This window comes from Triticum aestivum, chromosome 2A, assembly GCF_018294505.1.
Source record: "Triticum aestivum cultivar Chinese Spring chromosome 2A, IWGSC CS RefSeq v2.1, whole genome shotgun sequence".
NCBI classification, from domain to species: domain Eukaryota; kingdom Viridiplantae; phylum Streptophyta; class Magnoliopsida; order Poales; family Poaceae; genus Triticum; species Triticum aestivum.
Genome location: NC_057797.1, coordinates 175157649 through 175183344, shown reverse-complemented (window position 1 = coordinate 175183344; position 25696 = coordinate 175157649). Strand labels below are relative to the sequence as shown.

The 25696-nt window shown below is 47.1% G+C and overlaps 1 protein-coding gene across 2 annotated transcripts; it reads right to left on the bottom strand.

Annotated features, from left to right (window-relative positions):
• Positions 1–184: 184 nt before the first annotated feature.
• LOC123188199 (translation initiation factor IF-2) lies at positions 185–5554 on the bottom strand. 2 transcript variants are annotated; one of them, XM_044600237.1, is made up of 2 exons: positions 5239–5554; positions 185–2449 (listed from the first exon to the last, which is right to left on the bottom strand). In XM_044600237.1, the coding sequence occupies exon 2, from the start codon at positions 2068–2070 to the stop codon at positions 910–912; it is 1161 nt and encodes a 386-aa protein (XP_044456172.1). In that variant the 5' UTR covers positions 2071–2449; positions 5239–5554; the 3' UTR covers positions 185–909. The 2 variants fall into 2 exon arrangements, 1 of the variants encoding a protein (XP_044456172.1); XR_006494366.1 differs by lacking the exon at positions 185–2449 and adding an exon at positions 3639–3732.
• Positions 5555–25696: the final 20142 nt, after the last annotated feature.

The following is a 25696-nucleotide window of genomic DNA, read 5'->3' as shown; positions in this document are numbered from 1 at the left end:
CTCGCCGCCCGTGACACTCTCACGTAATAATGACTGGGGATGTACACGCCTCGGAGTCTCCAGAGAGCCGGCCTCGGGCCTCGGGGGCTCCCGCCCACGTCCAGTGGCAGCACTTAGCTCCACGCTGGTGAGAAGACGTCGAAGACTAGACTAGGTGCCGGACGCGGCCTTTTGCTTTTGCCTTTCCTTGTTGACAAGTTCTTCGATTTGGATTTAAGTTGGATTTGAGCTTGATGCTTGAGTGTGTTTGGGGGAAGGGGTGTTTAGTCTCGTTCGAGCAATCTCTCGTGCTCTGGTTTCGGCTTTGCATCCAAAGTTAGCATCGACTGCCCCCCCCCTCGCGAGCCCCTCGCGAGCTGGGCCCGGGCCAGGCACGTTTTACAGCCGGGACCGCTGTTACCGCACCCTCTCCGGAGGTCCTCATCGCGGAATCTACAAGTTAATCAGGCGACAGCCGAGGTACGGCGGCCCCCGCAGGCCCGCCCAAGACTCGTCGGGGTCGGAAGGTACACAAGTCAGCTGACTCATCACCAGGCCAGTTGCTAAGTTCACACGCAACGTTATACTTACCAGGGTACTAATTGCAAACCTTTACATGAGGGGCTACCCCTCCCAAAATGCTCTTACATTCTTCAGGGCCAAGCCCAAACCTTCTTCGTGCAGGATAAACAACAGTGACATGCGGTCACTCGGACATATCACTCATCGCGTCTTCTTGGGCATCCTCGGAGGCATCGCTGGCGTCGTTAACATTGTCGCCGCCGCCGCCAGCATCTCTGTCAGCGCCAGGCTCGTCCACAACACCGCCTTCATTGGCGGCCACGACCACGCCATCATCATCATACGTAAAGGCCCTGACGAGGGCGTCCACATTATCCTCAACCCATCGCGCCAGGGCACCCCGGACGGCTATGGGCACGGGTGCGATGGCAGCGTCCAAGTCAAAGTGGGGGTCCCTGTCAAGCAGATAGCTGAAGACGCGGGAGAATGCACGCCCGAGCAAGGCTCGGCTCCTCTCTCAAGCCAACGGGACCTTTCGGAGCGGTTCTCCAGAAGCGTAACCACATCGGTGAAAAATTGGAGGTTGCCGGTGTAGTTGACCTCGTGCGGCTCCTTAGCGGCAGCCTCGCAGATGTTGCCCAAAGCTGTGTTGGCCCTTTCTCTAAGCGTGTGAAGCATGGGGGCATTCTCACGCTCCAGAACCCGTCGTCGATGGATCTCGTCCTCATTCCGTTGCGCGATGGCCTCGGCGTCATCAACCCTCTGACGGAGAAGAAGCTGCTCGGCCCGGGAAGAGGACAGCTCCGCTTGTGCTGCGCTGAGGGCGGCTGTGGAGGATTCCGCACGCCGCCTCACTTCGGCCAGTTTGGCCCTGAGGGCAGCGGTCCTGCCCTCAGCCTCGGCCTTGATCAGCCCCAACCTTGTCTCGTATTCGTGCTCGAAGGCCGAGCGAGCTTCCGCCACGCGGCGATTGACTTCTTCCTGGGCCCGGGCTTCGCGCACGGCAACGTCATCCTCCGCCCGAGACACCAGGCGCTCCCTCGTCTCCAACCGCTTGAGATCAAGGTTGCGCTCAGCGGCCTCCAGCGTCAGTGCCTCCTCGTGCTTCAGAAGCTTCGCCCGATCGACAGGGGCCCCCTCCATCGACTCAAGGGCCGCCTGGTGCAGTTCCACTTGCTTCTCCAGGGAGTTGCCCCAGGCCAGGAGCTCCCATGCGCGCTCCTCCGCATCCTTGCGTCGTCGATTTGCTTCCCGAGCCTCCTCGACGGCCTGGGAGTATGCCTCGCGTGAAGCTGCCAGCGACGCTTCAGCCTTCGCGTTTTCGAGATCACGTTGGTGACGCGCGAGGGCGATGGCTACCTTTAGTTTGCACCTCTCCTCAACAAGGCGCAAACCTTCGGCCTCGAGGCGCGCATCCTCGTCAGCAAGCTCTGCCCCGATCCGGCTCACCGCATCCACCGCTCTCTGGAGGAACTCTCCGCGAAGGGCGCGTCGCTCCCGAGCGTGCCTGAGCACGTCTTCCGCATCACCCTCTTCCACTGGAGCATGCGGAGGGCCCCGAGGCGGCATGTAACGCCCTCGATGCGACTATATCTCCCACGTGTCGAAGCACGACTTAGAGACATAACCGCATTGAAAGCAATGTCGCAAGTGAGGTAATATTCACAAACAACCCATGTAATACAATAAGGAGAAATATACATAGTTGGCTTACAATCGCCACTTCACACAATTACATGAATAAAGCATTACATCATCCAAGTACAACCAGGGCCCGACTACGGAGCCAAAATAAAAGAAAAACCCCAAAAGCGACAAGGTCCCCGATCGACCCCAATTGGGCTCCACTACTGATCAACTAGAACGAAAAACACAAAGGACAAGATCTTCATCGAGCTCCTCCTTGAGCTTGGTAGCGTCATCTCCACAGTTCAACGGCACCTACAGGCTAGTTTTGGAAGTATCTGTGAGTCACGGGGACTCAGCAATCTCACACCCTCGCGATCAAGACTATTTAAGCTTATGGGTAAGGTACAAGGTATGAGGTGGAGCTGCAGCAAGCGACTAGCATATATGGTGGCTAACCTATTCGCAAAAGAGAGCGAGAAGAGAAGACAAAAGCACGGTCGGACAACTATGATCAAGAAGTGATCCTAGAACAACCTACGTCAAGCATTACTCCAACACCGTGTTCACTTCCCGGACCCCGCCGAGAAGAGACCATCACGGTAACACACGAGGTTGGTGCATTTTAGTTAAGGTCAACTTCAGGTTTTCTACAATCGGATATTAACAAATTCCCATCTTCCCATAACCGCGGGCACGGCTTTCGAAAGTTCAAAACCCTGCAGGGGTGTCCCAACTTAGCCCATGACAAGCTCTCACGGTCAACGAAGGATATTCCTTCTAGCGGGAAGACCCGATAAGACTCGGAATCCCGGTTACAAGACATTTCGACAATGGTAAAACAAGTCCAGCAACACCGCCCGAATGTGCCGACAAATCCCGCCCCTGGTGGCCACCGGCGGCTGACAGTTTGGACCAACACTAAGAGGAGCACTGCCCCGGGGGGTTAAAATAATGATGACCCTTGAGTCTGCAGAACCCAAGGGAAAGAAAAGGCTAGGTGGCAAATGGTAAAACCAAGGTTGGGCATTGCTGGAGGAGTTTTATTCAAGGTGAACTGTCAAGGGGTTCCCATTATTACCCAACCGCGTAAGGAACGCAAAATCCAGGAACATAACACCGATATGACGGAAACTAGGGCGGCAAGAGTGGAACAAAACACCAGGCATAAGGCCGAGCCTTCCACCCTTTACCAAGTATATAGATGCATTAATTAAATAAGATATATTGTGATATCCCAACAAGTAAACATGTTCCAACAAGGAACAACATCTCCATGTTCCAACAAGGAACAAACTTCAATCTTCACCTGCAACTAACAACGCTATAAGAGGGGCTGAGCAAAGCGGTAACATAGTCAAACAACGGTTTGCTAGGACAAGGTGGGTTAGAGGCTTGGCTTAACAATATGGGATGCATGATAAGCAAGTGGTAGGTATCGTAGCATAGGCATAGCAAAAGAGCGAGCAACTAGCAAGTAAAGGTAGAAGTGATTTCAAGGGTATGGTCATCTTGCCTGAAATCCCGCAAGGAAGAAGAACGAGTCCATGAAGAAGACAAGCGGACGTAGTCGAACGAATCCACACAAACGCGACGTTATCGAAACTAACCCGAAGAAGCAACACCAAAAAGAAGCAAACAACATAGTAAACAACCATCACAAAACATGGCATGATGCACAAACAAGTATGATGCATGTCCGGTTTAAATATGCATGGCATGACAAAGTGCACAAACAATCCTACAAATTAAGTGGAGCTCAATATGCAACGAGTTGCATATTGACGAAACACCACGTGACTTATTTAGTTCTCTCCCGTTTATGTACTCAACCACATTACATGTTGATTAACATGGCAAGAGGTGAAGCAAAAGAAAACTACCTATCTAGGCAAGTTTAAATGAGGCCAGAACAACAAACAACAAGTCCGGAAAATCCTCATGTGCATATTAAGAATTGGTATTGTTCTGTCCTAAACACAATTTTATAGTTGTTAAACATGCAAAGTGATGCCACCAAGTTAAACTAGGCATTTTTCTACCCCACTTACATATAAAGTTTGTTTAAAATGGAGCTACGGTTATTTAGTAGTGATTTAAATCATTTTAGCATGGCATTTAAGCAAATTTACTCAAACAACATTTTAAACATTTTAACAAGGGTGAAAGTTGCATACTGATAAAGAACATGAAAATCTAAGCAAGATGCATATATGGCAAGTTTCATTTGGATGCATGGATATTTAGCTACAAATAATGGAAAACAATGGCAATCCTTTAAATATGCAATGCAGTAGACAAATAGCAAAACGCATGACTGATAAAAAAAACACGATCGGGCCGAATTGCAGGATCCTGCAGCGGCCCAATTTGGCCCGAGTGACGGTGTGTGCAGAACGGAAAATAGTGCAAAAACTAGGCGCCTGGGACTCGAACCCAGGACCTACTAGATGAAAGCACAAATTGAAGACCACTAGGACAGGGGCGTGTTGGTGGTAACAGAGGAGCTCAGCTGAACATGAAGAGTCAAGAGCTTGATCTGGGTGAGCCAAATTGATGTAAAAGTGTTGTGCCCGTGGGGATTTGATCCCTGGTCGTCTGGGTACAGCTCTGTAGCCAGAGCCACTCCGCTGCTGCTGCCTATGTGAACACGGAGAAGCGTTTCTATTGTTGAAGTGACAAAAGCCAGGCCTTCTTCCCCATGGACGCACGGTGGACATGGCCGGCGACGGGAGCCAACACCAGTGGCTGCAGGTAGACGGCGGGGCCGCGGAAACATGCATGGGTATGCGCGTACATGTGGGGAGCAGAAGAAAGAGGCCGGACCTCGAACGTTGAGCTGGAGCTCGTCTCGGCTACGGCGCACAGCGATGCATGGGCGAGCATGGCGCGGCGAGCGAGCGGCAAGCAGGCAGGGTGTGCGCGCGGGTGCAGATGCATGCGGGGGCTACGGGCGCGTGCGTGTGTGGTGCAACAAGGAGCGGTCGGAGAACCCAAGCACAAGCATTGGAGCCTGCTTCCATGGAAGCCATGGCATGTGGGCACGGACAGGAAGGCTACTACGGCGAGGAAAACAGACATGGTTACGAGGCTTGGGGAGCGGCTGCTCACCACAGGGGTGCCGACGATGATAGATCGGATGGATAGGCGACGGAGGCGATGAGGAGCTCGCTGAACTTGGCGTTTCTCTGATCCGTGAAGAAGACGAAGCAGAGGAAGAAGGGGACGTCGTGGAAGAAGCTGCGTGGACTGGGTGGACGCGGGCGAGGTAGCAGCAGACGGCGGTCGCCGAGGAGGTCACCCTTGCGTCGACTAACGGACGAGGAAGGCTTTGAACAGACCGGGCTCAAGCTTGAGCTCGGCACGGCCATGGCGTCGGCAGGGCGCGTGGGATCCTTACCTGGCGGCGGCAGGGGCGTGAGAGGGGTGGAATGGAGGGAGGAGGAGGACTAGGGCACCGGGGCTTGTTATATAGGGCCTAGGGGGGTGCTCTCCGGCCGTCAAATCACTCGGGAGCTCGACGTGGCATGCGTGGATGCCCTGCCGTACAGGAGGTAGAAGAAGAACAGAAGGGATCGGTTCAGGTGGGCTAGCTGGGCTGAAAAAGGTAAGTGGCCTGCGGCGGTGGGCTTCTCTCTTCCTTTCTCTCCTCATATTTTTTCTTTAACTCCTCCAGACAGAATAAAAAATAGTAGAAATGCACAGGAAAAGAGGAAGGAAGCAGGCTGAGACAGAAATAGATCTAAGATCCTGGATTTAAGCCCTATTTGAATAAAATAGTTTGGGCATTTTTAGAGATATAAAAATAATTCAAGTTTGAATTAAATTCAAACTTGAGCCATTTTTGAACCCAACCAAAACAACTTCAAATGATCTGAAATTTGACAGAGGGGTTAAAGGGAAGGTGTATGGTTTATAGGAAAGGAATGAACATTTATGGATGACAGAAAAATGGCACTTGCAAAAAATGAAAGGAATAAGAAGAAAGAAGGCGGTGTTGATACAGGGGTAGATTAGAGAGAGATGGGAAGGGGTTGATACATATGACAAGAATAGAGCAACACAACATCATGAAGAATGCAATGCACATGGTGATTATGTTGAAATGCAAAATGGCAAGAGACACAATGCAATGCAAACAATGATGATCGTGAAGCAAGAAGCAAAAATAATAATATGACAAGGCACTCAACATGATCATGACATCAACATATAGGAATGAAATATGCAAACCAATTATGATAATGCAAAAAAAACAATAAACACAAGACAACAACTAAAATATATGGAAGGCATCTGGCGCATCGGACTCGGGGCGTTACATGGCAGGCCCCCTCCCGGCGTGGGGCTGGGGGCTGGCGCCCTAGCCATCGCCGAACGGACCTCTCTGGGAATCCGGCCCGGTGTCGGTCCACCCACGGAGGAGGAGCCAAAGACAGACTTCAGCCATTCACCATCTATGATCAGAGGAGGAACGCAGGGCAAGCCTGATGTGCCCCAGAAGGACTCATGAAGAAAGGACAGCGGGCGCGCAGGCTCGAGGTGCCCTATGAAACGGACCACTCCATCAACTGATCTGGCAGCAGGGGTGCCGCTCGAGCTCGGCGAGCCCAGGGACAGCGGAGAAGGCGAAGCTTGGGGGGATGGCTCCCGAGCTGGCTCAGCGGGTTCCGCAGGGCAGGGCCTGAAAGGGCCACAATCAGTCTCAGGGATAGCAAAGTAAACGAGTAAGGAAAGAAGAAGACTTACTCGTCCATGGCAAAGTACTTCCTGCGCTTCAACAAGCGGTAAGGGCGGTCGTTGCCACCCAAGGCCTCCTTCCTCTTGCGGAGGGCCTCGAAGTCTACGCGGAACCGACCTAAGCGCCCGACGTAGGGGTCGACCATTGGTGCGGAAGAAGCGTCAAGATGATCAGCGCTGGAGGAGTCAGCCTGGGGGGCGCCGTCAGGAGTCAGCCTGGGGGGCGCCGTCAGGCGTCGCCTCGCGAGGAACGGCTGGGGGCTCAGGAGCCCCGGCCTTAGGAACCACAGGCCGCAACTCCGCACCTGCCACCGCTCCAGGGCGGGTCTCGGGAGATGCCGCCTTCGAGGCTTCTCGCGGCATCAGCTACTCGACATCGGGCGCCTCAACTCTCGCTGGTTCTCGTCTCCCCGCCCTGTAGCCCGAGGAAGGACCGCTGTGGGCGGCAGGAGAAGCAACCACGGTGGTTGGGTTCTCGCAGGGCCCCGTGAAGCCAGCCGGACGCAGTCCCCACTCATCGAAGCTGGGCATCTGCCTCACAAAATCGGCCCTGCCGGAGCAAAGATACAAGAGGACACCATTACTCCGAAGGCTGCCTGGGGAAGGATCGTCAGTCAAGGCCCTGAGCACCGTCCGCAGCACTTCAGGCGCCAAGTCCTCCTCCTGAAGCCGCATGCGGTCTCCATGCCCTGCAAAGTCCCACATCAGGCGAGAGTGGCGCTGAAGAGGAGCAATGCGACATTGGAGGAACTCTTTCACCACCTTGGGCGCTGTCACGTTGAGCGCCCTCAAACTCTGGAAGCGGCGCCAGACGAAGGCGAGCCGGGGGCTCGCGAGCACCTCATGGTCCCAACCCGCGTGAGAAACAGCAGGCGAGGTCGAGTACAAGAGCAGAGGGTTGGGCACTCCAACGTCCACGTACAGGCCGAAGTCGATCCCTGAAGCGGTCGTCTCTGGCACGGCTAGGAAGCTCACACACCCTGAGCACTGAGTGGGATCGCTTAGGCGCAAGGAAAAGAAGTGGCGCAACAGGGCCACAGAAGGAGGAATGCCTATCATCGCCTCGCAAACAAAAGCAAAGACAGCTAGAAGAGTAATGGACTCCGGCCCGAGGTGCATCATGCGTATCTGATAATGGGAGAGCACCGCGTTGAAGAAGGTGGAAAAGGGGGGAACCAGACCCGCCCATAGGGCATCGGCGAAGAATCGGACCTCCGTGATGATCCTATCAAGGGAGGCACGGGACGCAGGCCAGGCCGTGGTCCTGCCGCACCCGTTGAAGATAGTTGCAAGGGCGGAGCGGATGTAGGATCGGAAGTATGTCTAGAGGGGGGGTGATTAGACTACTTGACCAAATAAAAACTTAACCTTTTCCCAATTTTAGTTCTTGGCAGATTTTAGCTAATTTAGGACAAGTCAAGCAATCGTCACATAATTCAAGCAAGCATGCAAAGAGTATATAGGCAGCGGAAAGTAAAGCATGCAACTTGCGAGAATGTAAAGGGAAGGGTTTGGAGAATTCAAACGCTATTGGAGACACGGATGTTTTTCCCGTGGTTCGGATAGGTGGTGCTATCCTACATCCACGTTGATGGAGACTTCAACCCACGACCGTTAACGGTTGCGCGAGTCCACACAGGGCTCCACCCAAGGGCAACGGTTGCGCGAGTCCACACAGGGCTCCACCCAAGGGCAACGGTTGCGCGAGTCCACACAGGGCTCCACCCATGAAGGGTCCACGAAGAAGCAACCACCCACAAAGGGTCCACGAAGAAGCAACCTTGTCTATCCCACCATGGCCATCGCCCACACAGGACTTGCCTCACTAGCGGGAGATCTTCACGAAGTAGGCGATCTCCTTGCCCTTACAAACTGCTTGGTTCAACTCCACAATCTTGTCGGAGGCTCCCAAGTGACACCTAGCCAATCTAGGAGACACCACTCTCCAAGAAGTAACAAATGGTGTGTAGGTAATGAACTCCTTGCTCTTGTGCTTCAAATGATAGTCTCCCCAACACTCAGCTCTCTCTCATAGGATTTGAATTGGTGGAAAGAGGATTTGAGTGGAAAGAAACTTGGGAAGGCTAGAGATCAAGATTCATATGGTAGGAATGGAATGTCTTGGTCTCAACACATGAGTAGGTAGTTCTTTCTCAGAACATATGAGTTGGAATGGTGTGTGTGTTCTGATGGCTCTCTCATCGAATGAGAAGGAGGTGGAGGGGTATATATAGCCTCCACACAAAATCCAACCGTTACACAGTTTTCCAATCTCGGTGGGACCGAATCAATAAGCTCGGTCAGACCGAAAATGTAAACCTAGTGACCGTTAGTGATTTTCGGTGGGACTGACATGCAACTCGGTAGGACCGATATGGTTAGGGTTTTGGCATAACGTAATCTCGGTGAGACCGATTACACAGACTCGGTGAGACCGAATTTGGTAATTAGCTAACCAGAGAGTTGGTCAGGCAAACTCGGTGGGACCGATTTGCTCTTTCGGTGAGACCGAGTGGAACTCGGTGAGACCAAAAAGTTACAAAGGGGAAACACTGAGTTTACATTGCAATCTCGGTGGGACCGATTCGCTCTAGTTTGGCGGGGACTTGCTACGGCGGCAACGGCGGGGCAGAATTCCCATTGACGGCGACGGATACCAGCGACTGGAGGCTGCTGGCGGCGAGAAGACGATCCGGAGACCTCGAGGGCAGAGCATGCTATCGCGCGGGCGAAGGGGTTCGGAGAAATTTCCAAATTTTGCCCGTGACTATATATAGCCCGACCCTGTCGGTGTGACTGAGTGGAACGACTCGGTGGCACCGAGATTCATAACTGCGTGCAGTTACTGAAACTCGGTGTGACCGAAAAGTTCAAATCGGTTGCACCGAGATCGAAAACCTAGATCAACTTAATGATCTCGGTAGGACCGAAAGTGGAGTATCGGTCAGACTGAGAATCATAAAGAGGTTTTGGAAGTTTAAGTCTATGACGAATCGGGGACTCCGAGCGCTCCTCACATAGAGTGGTTCGAATCTGACTTGATCAAATTTTGTGATGCAGCATGAATAGAGTTTGAGATGAGAAAAGCATAGATGGCTAGAGGAGGTTCTTAGGCATTCTTGTCCATCCACTTGGCAAAAAGAAATAAAACCGAATAATCAAAACAACAAGTGGATGTCCTTGAACGAGTAAAATATGCAACCAGCATGCTCACACAATAAGATGGCAAATGAAATATGTGGCAACGCATGCACAACCAATACTAGCATCTATCAAGCAATTTGCGATGACTAGGTCATCTATGTATGAGTATATTGACTTAGGAGTCAAGTGAGAACACTTGATCATAGGTCATACTCATCGTTTAAGCCCAAGTGGGGTTACCACTTTTACATAAGCATTGTTGTGTTCACATCTTTAGAGTTGCTTTAGCTCAAGTCTTAGAGTAAAGCTCCCCCTAGATGTGATATCCCCCCATAAGAGGGATGAACTAAACTTGGGTTTTGTCGATGATGACTTCATGTAGATATTGAAGATGTGGATGCTCAATGTTGATGTAGATCTCTTGGAGCTATCCATTTGAGTGAATTGCACTTTCAATGCCTACATGGGTTAGTCCCACAAGGAACAAACAAGGATATCCATAGACATAGAGTGATGCACACAAAAGATGATGTCCATGAAAACTTTTAGGTTACCTTGTCCCTTGTCTTACCAACAAGAGGGTTTGTGACTCCTTGAACTAGTGCAAGATGTGGAAGTTGATTGCACTTGTTCTTGCCAAAATGATAAGAGTGAAGTATGTTGGCGGAGTCACCCTCAAGAACTCTCTAGTTCTTCTTCTTTTGGATCCACATCATCTTGATGGGAATCCTTGGAGTTGTAGTCGTACTTGATGAAGTGGAGCTTGAAGTAGTCTTGGGTATCCACTTGACTAAGGTCTTCGGAGCTTCTTCAAATGCATCAATTTCCTCTTGAAGCTTGTCCTTGCCTTTTTGCTTGTAGTCTTGTGGTGGAAGATCATCTTGAGCTTGTGTCCCCATGAAAGAAGTATCATACTTCTCTTGTTGAGGGACAAACTTTGTCTTGGGGTATTGATCTTCTTCCCACTCAACTCCATTGGCATTGAACTTTTGTTCAAACCCAACACCTTGATTCTTCCGGTGCATTCCTTGCTTGCGCACCATTTCCTCAAATTGCTTACTCCCGGCAAGGCTTTTGTACACTCCTTTCTCTATAATTCCCTTCAATAAACTATTTTCTTGCTCAAGTGTAACTTGGCTAAGAGAATCATTAGTGGAATCAAGAGAACTACTAGAAGCAACAATATTGGATTTAACATGATCATTGTTACTGCTAGAGGAAGAATCTTTCTTGTTAGACTTGACTTGAGGCATGTAAGTGGATAAGAGTAAACGCTTGGCAATGTAAGAAGAACTTTTCTTGCGGAGATCATCATTGATTGCTTTTAAGAACTCATGCTCTTGCTCAAGATTGAGCTTTTCAAAGCGTAATTTCTCATGAGCTCTTAAAAGTTCTCGATGATCTTCGAAGATAGTGTCATGAGCTAACTTAAGAGTTTTTAGTTCTTTAGTTAGAGCCTCAATCTTCTCCTTATCATTGTCATTCGTTTTATCTTGATTAGCATGTTTAATTGACACTTCATCATAGTATTCATCACTAGAGTTGTCAACAAGCAAATCATCACCTAACAAGTCATCTTCATCACTATTGAAATCAACATACTCGGGGTGTGTTACCTTAGGACCTTTGGCCATGAAGCATCTTCCAATTCCTTCATTTGGTGAGTCAAATATGTCGTAGGAGTTGGTTGACACAAGTGCTAGACCGGCAACACCTTCATCTTGAGTATCTTCGGAGTCGGAGTGATAACTTTTCTCGGAGTGGCTGTCGGAGTCGGATACCCATTCACCAACATGAGCTTGATGTCTTCGTCTTGTGTAGCTCCTTGATGATTTTCCTTCCTTTCCGAATCCTTGCTTCTCCGTGAGTATCTTCGTTCATAATGATCATCTCTACTCCTTCTCTCTCTTGGTGATGATTCTTTGCTTCTTCTTTTTGGAGAATCTTCTCTTCTCTTGTAGGGAGCCGTACACTCATTGGAATAGTGTCCGGGTCTTCCACAATTGTAACAATTTTGCTCTCGACTAGAAGATCTTTTTTCATTGTAGGACCTTGACTTGGAGCTTCTATCTTTGCTTCTACTCTTGTAGAACTTGTTGAAGTTCCTCACCATTAAGCTCAATTCTTCATTGAAGTCTTGTTTCTCACTCGATGATGTAGGGGCTTCACATGAGGCTTTATAGGCACCACTTGATTTGTTGTGAAGTTCCTCTTTATCCTTAAGTGACATCTCATGAGCAACAATTCTTCCAATCACCTCCGTTGGCTTGAGATCTTTGTAATTTGGCATCATTTGGATCAACGTGCACACGGTATCATATCTTCCATCCAAGGCTCTTAGAATCTTCTTGATGATGAATCTATCGGTCATCTCTTCACTTCCTAAGCCGGCAATCTCATTTGTGATGAGAGCAAGCCTAGAGTACATCTCAGCGACACCTTCACCATCCTTCATCTTGAACTTGTCAAGTTGGCTTTGAAGTACATCCAACTTGGATTCCTTGACGGAGTCGGTACCTTCGTGCATATCAATCAAAGTGTCCCAAATTTCCTTTGCATTCTCAAGGCGGCTGATTTTGTTGAATTCTTCGGGGCACAATCCGTTGAAGAGAATATCACAAGCTTGAGCATTGTATTGCAACATCTTCAACTCATCCGCGGTAGCTTCACGGTTTGGTTCTCTCCCATCAAAGAAGTCACCTTGCAAACCAACACACACAATAGCCCAAACGGCGGGGTTATGTCCAAGAATATGCATTTTCATTTTATGCTTCCAACTAGCAAAGTTAGTACCATCAAAGTAAGGACCTCTACGGTGATAATTTCCCTCGCTAGACGCCATACTCTCCTAGGTTGTGAAACCAAGGCTATGACCACCAAAAGCTATGGAGATCAAAGCAAATGGAGACCAAAGCTCTGATACCACTTGTAGGATCGGAAGTATGTCTAGAGGGGGGGTGATTAGACTACTTGACCAAATAAAAACTTAACCTTTTCCCAATTTTAGTTCTTGGCAGATTTTAGCTAATTTAGGACAAGTCAAGCAATCGTCACATAATTCAAGCAAGCATGCAAAGAGTATATAGGCAGCGGAAAGTAAAGCATGCAACTTGCGAGAATGTAAAGGGAAGGGTTTGGAGAATTCAAACGCTATTGGAGACACGGATGTTTTTCCCGTGGTTCGGATAGGTGGTGCTATCCTACATCCACGTTGATGGAGACTTCAACCCACGAAGGGTAACGGTTGCGCGAGTCCACACAGGGCTCCACCCAAGGGCAACGGTTGCGCGAGTCCACACAGGGCTCCACCCACGAAGGGTCCACGAAGAAGCAACCACCCACAAAGGGTCCACGAAGAAGCAACCTTGTCTATCCCACCATGGCCATCGCCCACACAGGACTTGCCTCACTAGCGGTAGATCTTCACGAAGTAGGCGATCTCCTTGCCCTTACAAACTCCTTGGTTCAACTCCACAATCTTGTCGGAGGCTCCCAAGTGACACCTAGCCAATCTAGGAGACACCACTCTCCAAGAAGTAACAAATGGTGTGTAGGTAATGAACTCCTTGCTCTTGTGCTTCAAATGATAGTCTCCCCAACACTCAACTCTCTCTCATAGGATTTGGATTTGGTGGAAAGAGGGTTTGAGTGGAAAGCAACTTGGGAAGGCTAGAGATCAAGATTCATATGGTAGGAATGGAATGTCTTGGTCTCAACACATGAGTAGGTGGTTCTTTCTCAGAACATATGAGTTGGAATGGTGTGTGTGTTCTGATGGCTCTCTCATCGAATGAGAAGGAGGTGGAGGGGTATATATAGCCTCCACACAAAATCCAACCGTTACACAGTTTTCCAATCTCGGTGGGACCGAATCAATAAGCTCGGTCGGACCGAAAATGTAAACCTAGTGACCGTTAGTGATTTTCGGTGGGACTGACATGCAACTCGGTAGGACCGATATGGTTAGGGTTTGGGCATAACGTAATCTCGGTGAGACCGATTACACAAACTCGGTGAGACCGAATTTGGTAATTAGCTAACCAGAGAGTTGGTCAGGCAAACTCGGTGGGACCGATTTGCTCTTTCGGTGAGACCGAGTGGAACTCGGTGAGACCGAAAAGTTACAAAGGGGAAACACTGAGTTTACATTGCAATCTCGGTGGGACCGATTCGCTCTTTCGGTGGGACCGAAAAGTTACGAAAGGGAAACAGAGAGTTTGCAACCCCATCTCGGTGAGACCGAGATCCCTATCGGTAGGACCGAATTGCTAGGGTTTGGCAGTGGCTAATGACAAGTGAAACTCGGTGGTGCCGGATAGGAAGAATCGGTAGGACCGAGTTTGGCTTAGGGTTTAGGTCATATGTGGATATGGGAAAGTAGTTGAGGGTTTTGGAGCATATCACTAAGCACATGAAGCAAGAGGCTCATTAAGCAACACCTCATCCCTCCTTGATAGTATTGGCTTTTCCTATGGACTCAATGTGATCTTGGATCACTAAAATATAAAATGAAGAGTCTTGAGCTTTTGAGCTTGAGCCAATCCTTTGTCCTTAGCATTTTGAGGGTTCCACTTTCACATCCATGCCATGCCAATCATTGAGCTTTCCTGAAATAATCATCTTGGAATAGCATTAGCTCAATGAGCTATATGTTGTTATGAATTACCAAAACCACCTAGGGATAGTTGCACTTTCAGCGGACCTTGTCCAATGCTTCTGGATTGAGTATGATGACCGGGCGACGGCGGGGGTCACCGCCGGAGGTGTGCGAGGCGAAGGCGCGGGCTTCTTTCCCCTTCCTTTCTTCGTCGGCGCCATGGCGGTGAAGAAGAGGAAGAACTCAAGCCGAATTGGCGGCGGAGGCTGGAGCTCAAAGAAGGAAAGGTAGGAGGCGGGCGAGCAGCGGAAAGGAGGAACAACTGTGTGCAACTGCAGGTCCGCTTAGCCGGGCGCGTAACAAGGCGTCGTGGGGAAGCACAGACGTCCACGTCCAATCAATCGCCACGCGGCGCCCAAGGCCGCAGGCTATTGGGGCCCATGGCGCTTCGCGCTTGCCCCTTCGCTTCCCTGCTAGGCCAAGCCCGGGCGCGCCTTGGGCCCGGGGGCTACTGTCGGCGTTCTGGGAACGGGGGTCCCCAGACTTGCCTGCCTGCGGCCTGCGGCGTGGCTCAAGTGGGGGCCCAGCGCGGCCCGTCTTCATCAGCTCAAGCTCAAGACCCTCGCGAGGGGCCAAGCCTCGTGGGGCGGAGGACAGGAAGCTTCCTCAGAGGAAGCCTCGTCAGGTAGGCTCGCGAGGAGGCGGAGAGATCAAGGCAGGGGTACCTCGCGAGGAGCCCGTGACGCAAGCCATGACGATCAAGGCCAGGCGGGCGCCAGGCGGGCGCCGGCCTGCGCTGTGTCCTTGTTTCCAGTGCAAAGGGGGCAAGCACAGGCCAAGGCATCAGGCAAAGGTTACCATTCTAGTGCAACGAGACCAAGACCAGCAGAGCGGCAGGACGGGGGTCACCGTGGAGCCCAAGACGGCGTCATCACCAGTGCTTTTGGCAGTCGAACACCACCTTTGGTCAGGATTACTTGTACAAGATGTTCCCCTTCAAAATGGCCAATTGTTGGCGCCCTTCCCGCTCATTATTTGGGAAGAGGCCCAGGGCCCCTATAAATAGAGCTAGCCACCACACCCAGAAGGAGGACCCAGGAGGGACATAGAGAGAGAGGCGACTGAACTCACCCAAGCAGTTCATCGCACCAGCTCAAGAACGCCTCTCGCGAGGCTGTTCTTCCCTTGTACTGTTCATCATCAGCCCCTGAGGCAATCCACCACACCACACACTGGAGTAGGGTATTACACCACAACGGTGGCCCAAACCAGTATAAACCTCGTGTCCCTTGTGTTGTCCATTTTTCCAGCTTAGATCACGCGAGGAGATTGGACGTGGATCGGTAGGGAAGAGATCTCCGCGCGCACCCCAGTGTTCGAACCTGAAGGGTCTGCCGGAACCTGAAATCTGACATCCTACCTAACATATTTATCCATGTAGTTCTCTTTATTGTGGTAAGAATTTTCAGATCCATGAGATTCAAGACAAAAGTTTAATATTGACATAAAAATAATAATATTTCAAGCATACTAACCAAGTAATCGTGTCTTCTCAAAATAACATGGCCAAAGAAAGCTATCCCTACAAAATCATATAGTCTTGCTATGCTTTATCTTCACCACACAAAATATTTAAATCATGCACAACCCCGATGACAAGCCAAGCAATTGTTTCATACTTTTGATGTTCTCAAACTTTTTCAATCTTCACGCGATACACGAGCGTGAGCCATGGACATAGCACTATAGGTGGAATAGAATGGTGGTTGTGGAGAGGACAAAAAGGAGAAGATAGTCTCACATCAACTAGGCGTATCAACGGGCTATGGAGATGCCCATCAATAGATATCAATGTGAGTGAGTAGGGATTGCCATGCAACGGATGCACTAGAGCTATAAATGTATGAAAGCTCAACAAAAGAAACTAGTGGGTGTGCATCCAACTTGCTTGCTCACGAAGACCAAGGGCATTTTGAGGAAGCCCATCATTGGAATATACAAGCCAAGTTCTATAATGAAAGATTCCCACTAGTATATGAAAGTGACAACATACGAGACTCTCTATCATTAAGATCATGGTGCTACTTTGAAGCACAAGTGTGGTAAAAGGATAGTAGCATTGCCCCTTCTCTCTTTTTCTCTCATTTTTATTTTATTTTATTTTATTTGGGCCTTTTCTCTTTTTATGGCCTCTTTTTTTATTTTATTTTTATTTTTCGTCCGGAGTCTCATCCCGACTTATGGGGGAATCATAGTCTCCATCATCCTTTCCTCACTGGGACAATGCTCTAATAATGATGATCATCACACTTTTATTTATTTACAACTCAAGAATTACAACTCGATACATAGAACAAAATATGACTCTATATGAATGCCTCCGGTGGTGTACCGGGATGTGCAATGACTCAAGAGTGACATGTATGGAAGAATTATGAACGGTGGCTTTGCCACAAATACGATGTCAACTACATGATCATGCAAAGCAATATGACAATGATGAAGCGTGTCAAAATAACGGAATGGTGGAAATTTGCATGGCAATATATCTCGGAATGGCTATGGAAATGCCATAATAGATAAGTATGGTGGTTGTTTTGAGGAAAAGATATATGGTGGGTTTATGGTACCGGCGAAAGTTGCGCGGTACTAGAGAGGCTAGCAATAGTGGAAGGGTGAGAGTGCGTATAATCCATGGACTCAACATTAGTCATAAAGAACCCACATACTTATTGCAAAAATCTATTAGTTATCGAAACAAAGTATTACGCGCATGCTCCTAGGGGGATAGATTGGTAGGAAAATACCATCGCTCATCCCCGACCGCCACTCATAAGGAGGACAATCAATAAATAAATCATGCCCCGACTTCATCACATAACGGTTCACCATACGTGCATGCTACGGGAATCAGAAACTTTAACACAAGTATCTCTCAAGTTCACAACTACTCAGTAGCATGACTCTAATATTACCATCCTCATATCTCAAAACAATTATCAAGTATCAAACTTCTCATAGTATTCAATGCACTTTATATGAAAGTTTTTATTATATCCCTCTTGGATGCACATCATATTAGGACTAGTTTCATAACCAAAGCAAACTACCATGCTGTTCTAAAGACTCTCAAAATGATATAAGTGAAGCATGAGAGTTAATTAATTTCTATAAAATAAAACCACCACCATGCTCTAAAAATATATAAGTGAAGCACTAGAGCAACAACAAACTACTCGAAAAGATATAAGTGAAGATCAATGAGTAGTCGAATAATTATGAAACTATATGAAGACTCTCTAAAATTTAAGAATTTCATATCTTGGTATTTTATTCAAACATCAAGCAAAAAAATAAAAAAATTGACGCTCCAAGCAAAACACATATCATGTGGTGAATAAAAATATAGCTCCAAGTAAAGTTACCGATGAACGAAGACGAAAGAGGGGATGCCTTCCGGGGCATCCCCAAGCTTAGGATTTTGGTTGTCCTTGAATATTACCTTGGGGATCCTTGGGCATCCCCAATATTAGGCTCTTGCCACGCCTTATTCCACAGTCCATCGAATCTTTACCCAAAACTTGAAAACTTCACAACACAAAACTTAACAGAAAACTCGTAAGCTCCGTTAGTATAAGAAAATAAATCACCACTTAGGTACTGTTGTGAACTCATTCTAAATTCACTTTGGTGTAATATCTACTGTATTCCAACTTATCTATGGTTCATACCCTCCGATACTACTCATAGATTCATCAAAATAAGCAAACAACACATAGAAAACAGAATCTGTCAAAAACAGAACAGTCTGTAGTAATCTGTATCAAACGTATACTTCTGGAACTCATAATATTTTCAAATAAATTGGTGGACCTGAATAATTTATCTATTAATCATCTTCAAAAAGAATTAACTAAATCCCGTGAGCGCTAAAGTTTCTGTTTTTTACAGCAAGATCGCAAAGACTTTCCCCAAGTCTTCCCAAATGTTCTACTTGGCACAAACACTAATTAGAAAAAACCACATCTAAACAGAGTATAGATGAATTATTTATTACTAAACAGGAGAAAAAAGCAAGGTACAAAAATAAAATTGGGTTGCCTCCCAACAAGCGCTATCGTTTAACGCCCCTAGCTAGGCATGATGATTTCAATGATGCTCACATAAAGGATAAGAATTTAAACATAAAGAGAGCATCATGAAGAGTATGACTAGCACATTTAAGTCTAACCCACTTCCTATGCATGGGTATTTTGTGAGCAAACAACTTATGGGAACAATAATCAACTAGCATAGGAGGGCAAAACAAGCATAACTTCAAAACTTTAAGCACATAGAGAGGAAACTTGATATTATTGCAATTCCTACAAGCATAAGTTCCTCCCTCATAACAAATTTTAGTAGCATCATGAATGAATTCAACAATATAACCATCACCTAAAGCATTCTTTTCAATATCTACAAGCATAGAGAATTTATTATTCTCTACATAAGCAAAATTCTTCTTAATCGGAATAGTGGGAGTATCATAAGAGACTCGAATACTATAAATTGTTTCCACATTAAAAGAGTAATGTTCAGAAAAAGGGTAATCATAATCATGACAAGTTTTATAAATATAATCATCACTACTTTTTATAGCATATGTATCATCACAATAATTATCATAAGTAGCAACTTTGTTCTCATCATAATCGATTGAAACCTCTTCCAAGATAGTGGAATCATTACTAAATAAAGTCATGACCTCTCCAAATCCACTTTCATAATTATCACAATAAGATTCAACATCCTCCAAAATAGCGGGATCATTACTTCCTAAAGTTGACACTCTGCCAAACCCACTTTCATCAATATAATCATCATAAGTAGGAGGCATGCTATCATCATAATAAATTTGCATATCAAAACTTGGGAGACTACAAATATCATATTCATTAAATGTAGCATCCCCAAGCTTGGGACAAACATTAATTGCAGCAAATATATTCTCAAAAACATCATCTTCATCAAACATAGCATGCCCAAGCTTGGGCATTTTCATATCATAAGCATAATCACTCTCATCATCAATAGTATGGATAGCACCGATAGTATAGGAATTATCATCATCACAATGAGTAATAGGAGCAACATTATTTGAGAGAGATACCTTTCTACCTTTGCTTCTCCGTCTTTTATTTTTCTTCTTCACATCATGTGTGGGTTTAATCTTCTTTTTGGAGCTCCTTATTAATGAGATTGGTTGAATGGAAGGCTCCTCCTCGTTACCTGGTTCATCATAAGAAATAATAGGAGGATATTGGGAGTCTCTTCCCTTTAATTAGTATTCTCTTCATCCTCTATTTGTTTTATTTTCTTTATGTAATTTGCAATATAAGGGTTTTCAATGCAATTCACCGCACAATACATGTAAATTTCCTCTAGATCAAAATCAAGAAATTTATCGAGATTAAATTTTGGAATACCCTCAGTTATACGTTTCATTTCTTCATAACCCAAAAAAAGACTAAGCTCTTTATGATGCTCAAGGGTAATCAATTTATCACAATTTTTGGACACGACTTCATCAAGAAACAAATAGCATTGGAGCTTTAAATGACCATGTTCATTGCAAAGTTCACAAGGATGGTGATAAATATTGAATCTTTCAGCACAAACATCTAGCCTTTCTTGCAACAATTTAGTTTCTAAATGCTTATGCCTCTTGCAATATCTATCTTCCCTATTTGGTGTGTACTTGCAAACCCAATTCACTCCACAAAAATTGACATGTTTATAGGAGACATTTTCATCATAACTAGTGCAATCATCAATAGTACTATGGATATTCAAGGAGTTCATACTAACAACATTGCAATCATGCTCATCATTCAAAGATTTAGTGCCAAACATTTTAATGCATTCTTCTTCTAACACTTTGGCACAATTTTCCTTTCCATCATGCTTACTAAAGATATTAAAAAGATGAAGCGTATGAGGCAGACTTAATTCCATTTTTTAATTTTCTTTTATAAACTAAACTAGTGATAAAACAAAAAACTAAAAGACTCGATTGCAAGATCTAAAGATATATCTTCAAGCGCTAACCTCCTCGGCAACGGCGCCAGAAAAGAGCTTGATGTCTACTACATAACCTTCTTCTTGTAGACGTTGTTGGGCCTCCAAGTGCAGAGGTTTGTAGGACAGTAGCAAATTTCCCTCAAGTGGATGACCTAAGGTTTATCAATCCGTAGGAGGCGTAGGATGAAGATGGTCTCTCTCAAGCAACCCTACAACCAAATAACAAAGAGTCTCTTGTGTCCCCAACACACCCAATACAATGGTAAATTGTATAGGTGCACTAGTTCGGCGAAGAGATGGTGATACAAGTGCAATATGGATGGTAGATATAGGTTTTTGTAATATGAAAATATAAAACAGCAAGGTAACTAATGATAAAAGTGAGCGTAAACGGTATTGCAATGCGTTGAAACAAGGCCTAGGGTTCATACTTTCACTAGTGCAAGTTCTCTCAACAATAATAACATAATTGGATCACATAACTATCCCTCAACATGCAACAAATAGTCACTCCAAAGTCACTAATAGCGGAGAACAAACGAAGAGATTATGGTAGGGTACGAAACCACCTCAAAGTTATTCTTTCTGATCGATCTACTCAAGAGTCCGTAGTAAAATAACATGAAGCTATTCTTTCGGTTCAATCTATCCTAGAGTTCGTACTAGAATAACACCTTAAGACACAAATCAATCAAAACCCTAATGTCACCTAGATACTCCAATGTCACCTCAAGTATTCGCGGGTATGATTATACGATATGCATCACACAATCTCAAATTCATCTATTCAAACCAACACAAAGTACTTCAAAGAGTGCCCCAAAGATTCTACCGGAGAGTCAAGAAGAAAATGTGTGCCAACCCCTATGCATAGGTTCATGGGTGGAACCCGCAAGTTGATCACCAAAACATACATCAAGTGGATCAATAGAATACCCCATTGTCACCACGGGTATCCCACGCAAGACATACATCAAGTGTTATCAAATCCTTAAAGACTCAATCCGATAAGATAACTTCAAAGAGAAAACTCAATCCATTACAAGAGAGTAGAGGGGGAGAAACATCATAAGATCCAACTATAATAGCAAAGCTCGTGATACATCAAGATCGTACCACCTCAAGAACACGAGAGAGAGAGAGAGAGACAGAGAGAGATCAAACACATAACTACTGGTACATACCCTTAGCCCCGAGGGAGGACTACTCCCTCCTCGTCATGGAGAGCACCGGGATGATGAAGATGGCCACCGGAGAGGGATTGCCCCCTCCGGCAGGGTGCCGGAACGGGTCTAGATTGGTTTTCGATGGCTACAGAAGCTTCTGGCGGCGGAACTCCCAATCTATTGTGCTCCCCGAAGTTTTTAGGGTATATGGGTATATATGGGAGGAAGAAGTACGTCAGGGGAGCCACGAGGGGCCCACGAGGGTGGAGGGCGCGCCCCCCTGCCTCGTGCCTTCCTTGTTGCTTCCCTTACGTACACCCCAAGTCTACTGGATTGCTTCTGTTCCAAAAATAAGTTCCGTGAAGTTTCAGGTCAATTGGACTCCGTTTGATTTTCCTTTTCTGCAGTACTCTAAAATAAGGAAAAAACAGAAACTGGCACTGGGCTCTAGGTTAATAGGTTAGTCCAAAAAATCATATAAAACAGCATACAAATGCATATAAAACATCCAAGGTTGATAATATAATAGCATGGAACAATCAAAAATTATAGATACGTAGGAGACGTATCAGTACCCTGTAGCTGTTGTTGACGATGTGGCTGGTGAGGCTCTCGGGCGGCTCCTGGAATGCCTCAGCTCCTAACGCCTCCTCTCCCCAGCCCGGCTTAAGGAACGAGCCGGGGTCATCTTCCGGCGTGTACTCCTGGTTCATCATGAGGGGCACGTAGGCCTCCGAGGTTGTTGCCCCGAAGACCTCGCCGAAGTGCCCCACGTTCCATGTCGCCCGACCTAGTGCACCGCCTCGAGGATGGTAGGGTTGCATCCCGCTCAGACCGTAGGTGACAGCGCTCGTGCCCGCGCCATGTGGAGGTGGCGCGGGTGCGAGCGGTCATGCTGCTCCGTTGGTTGCGCCGGCGTCGATGAAGTCTGGTCGTGCGCCTGTAGGCACGCGGGCGCGGCGTGGCCCGCCATGCGATCTGACCGCAGCTTGCGGCATGAGCAGAGAATAGAAGGGCGGCGCTCCTGAAGCCGCGGCGTCCAGCAGCTCGGCGACACGTTCCAGCGGTGCATCCCGGCCGCTCTCCATCAGCCGGCACCGCAGCAGCTCCCGTGCCACCGTGAGTGCAACTCGCATGTTTGCCTACTCCCTTCGGGTGTGCGGCGCCATTGCCACGGCGTGGCTTGCGGCCCTTGCAGCAGCTCGCACCTGTTGTGGGGTGAGGGCGGACAGCGCCAGGTCGCGCCGCCCGTGCCCCACAACGTTAGGTGGCGCTCGTGCCGCCTAGAGCGCGGGTTGAGATCTTCTTGGGCAGGCGCCGCCGCCCGGGCAGGCAGCGCTGCCCGGGCCGGCCAGGCTGCCCAGCGGTCGGCGTTGGTCCTTGAATCGCCGGGCATCGGAACTGCAGAGCATCGGTGAATCGGCTGGCGGGAGAGAAGCTCTGGCGCACCCCTACCTGGCATGCCAAATGTCAGATCACGGGTTCCGGGAAAAACCCTCAAGGTTCGAACTCTGGGGTGAGCGCTAAGATCTCCCCCCTACTGATCCACGTCCTACCTTTACTAAGATCTTACGGGCTAACTCGACGAACTCACAACACAAAGGACACAAGATTTATACTGGTTCGGGCCACCGTTGTGGTGTAATACCCTACTCCAGTGTGGTGTGGTGGATTACCTCTTGGGCTGAGGATGAATAGTACAAGGGGAAGAACAGCCTCCTGAGGAGAGGTGTTCTTGTGCTTGGTGAACTTGTGGTTGTTCTGGTCTCTCTTGGTCCGACCGATTGATCCCTCTACTACGGTGGTGGCTAGTCCTATTTATAGAGGCTCTGGTCCTCTCCCCAAATATTGAGCGGGAAGGGAGCCAACAACGGCCAATTTGAAAGGGGACAGCTAGTACAGCCTATCCTGACAAAAGCAGTCTCCGCCTGCAAAAGGGTCTGGTGGTGACGCCATCTTGGGCTCCACGGTGACCTCCGTCTTGCCGTCCTTCTGGTCTTGGTCTTGTTGCACAGATATGGAAACCTTTGCTTAACGCCTCGGTATTCCGCGCATGTGCCTGTTTCCTTAACACCGAAGAGGAAACAAGGGCACTGTGCGTGCTGACGCCCGCCTGGCCTTGGTCGTCATGGCTCACGTCACTAGAATCTCGCGAGGTTCGCCTGGCCTTGAACTCTCCGCCCCTCGCGAGCCAGCTTGGTGAGGCCGCTCCTGAGTAGGTCTTGTGTCGTCCGCCTCGCGAGGCTTGGCCCCTCGCGAGGGTCTTGAGTCCTTACTGGTGAAGATGGGTCGTACAGGGCCGCTGGTTGGAGGTTGTCTAAGCACCCCTTCCCCCGCGCCCAACTTTTAGACCAGCATAACACATTTCACCTAACTAGAAAATATTTCTTCAATTCATTATGGCACTGGGAGAAAAATCTGAATATAAAGTAGTCCCTATCAGCTATAAAAAAACTTTCGTTAGGTGGAACAAGGACTTGTATAAAATCATATTATTGTTTAGAATGGAATTGATCAAAACTAATCGTCCCATTCATCTTAATGGGAAAAAGCGTGCAACACTATTACTTTAAACTAAAACCATGACATGTACTCTCTCCGTTCCTAAATACTTGTCTTTCTAGAGATTTCAACAAGTGACTACATACGAAGTAAAATGATTGAATCATCATTCCAAAATATGTCTACATACATCCGTATGTTGTAGTCCATTTGAATGTCTAGAAAGACAAATATTTAGGAACGGAGGAAGTATTATGGACGGAGAGAGTTCATGTTTTAGAAAAAAGAATTCCTAGGGATCACAACATCCCATGATAGGTCTAAGAATCGTGACAAGTGACAGCTGTAGGATTCAAAGGAATGAAAGCGAGAGAAAGTGACACATCTGTTGAGTAGATGAGACCATAGAGCACCAGGACATGCAATGGAAAAGTAAAAGAAGTGGCGCATCACACGACATGATCATTCGGGCTTGACGATTCAGAGCGCCAAGCAGCAACAAGATAAAAAAAAAGAGCAAGACTACCACCACTCCGGATAAATAAGAGAGAATACGTATTTGGGAGATGAATGATCTTGGTTGACGAATTTACGTCTTAGATAGAAGGTGGTGATGTTCGATCGATCATATGGTCGTAAATTAAATAAGTATGAAAAAGGAATGTATGCAAAATCCAAAATGCCATGAATGCAATGTTACAAAATTGCTCATGCATGATAAGCTATCAAAAATAACAACTTATGTTTGAACCTAGAAGTTGTTCAAATAAGATGATGGCAAACAAAGATTGAAAGAAGAGAAATTGTGAACAGTCTGATGAAAAAAGACATTGAAAACAATAAAAATGCCATGGTCCAAATAATTCATTTGCCATGGTCTAAAAGAGGAACAAAAATTAGGCATGGTCCAAAAACAAGCAAATGTGCCATGGCCCAAACAATAAATTTTCCATGGTCCAAATTAATTTGTCGGGATCTGAAGAGGAACAAAATTGATGTGGTAAAAAAAATCTAATTTGCCATGTTTTTTTGCCATGATCAAGTAATCAAATTTGCCATGGCGCAGTAATAAATTTGCCATAATATACTTCAAAAAAGAATGACATCAAAAATATTGGCAAATGTGGAAAATTTTATGACATGGTAAATTCTAGAAAAGCTATGGCAAAAAATTGGTTCTCTAGACGCATGGAGAATTTGGATAAATACATTGCCATCAAAAATGTATCTTAAGTTGCAATGATATCACATTTCTAGTTGCCATGGAAAAACCAAATTTGAAAGATGCCATGACAAAAATATTGAGCAACCATGACAACAATCTTCGAATAGATACAACAAAGACACTACAAAAGTG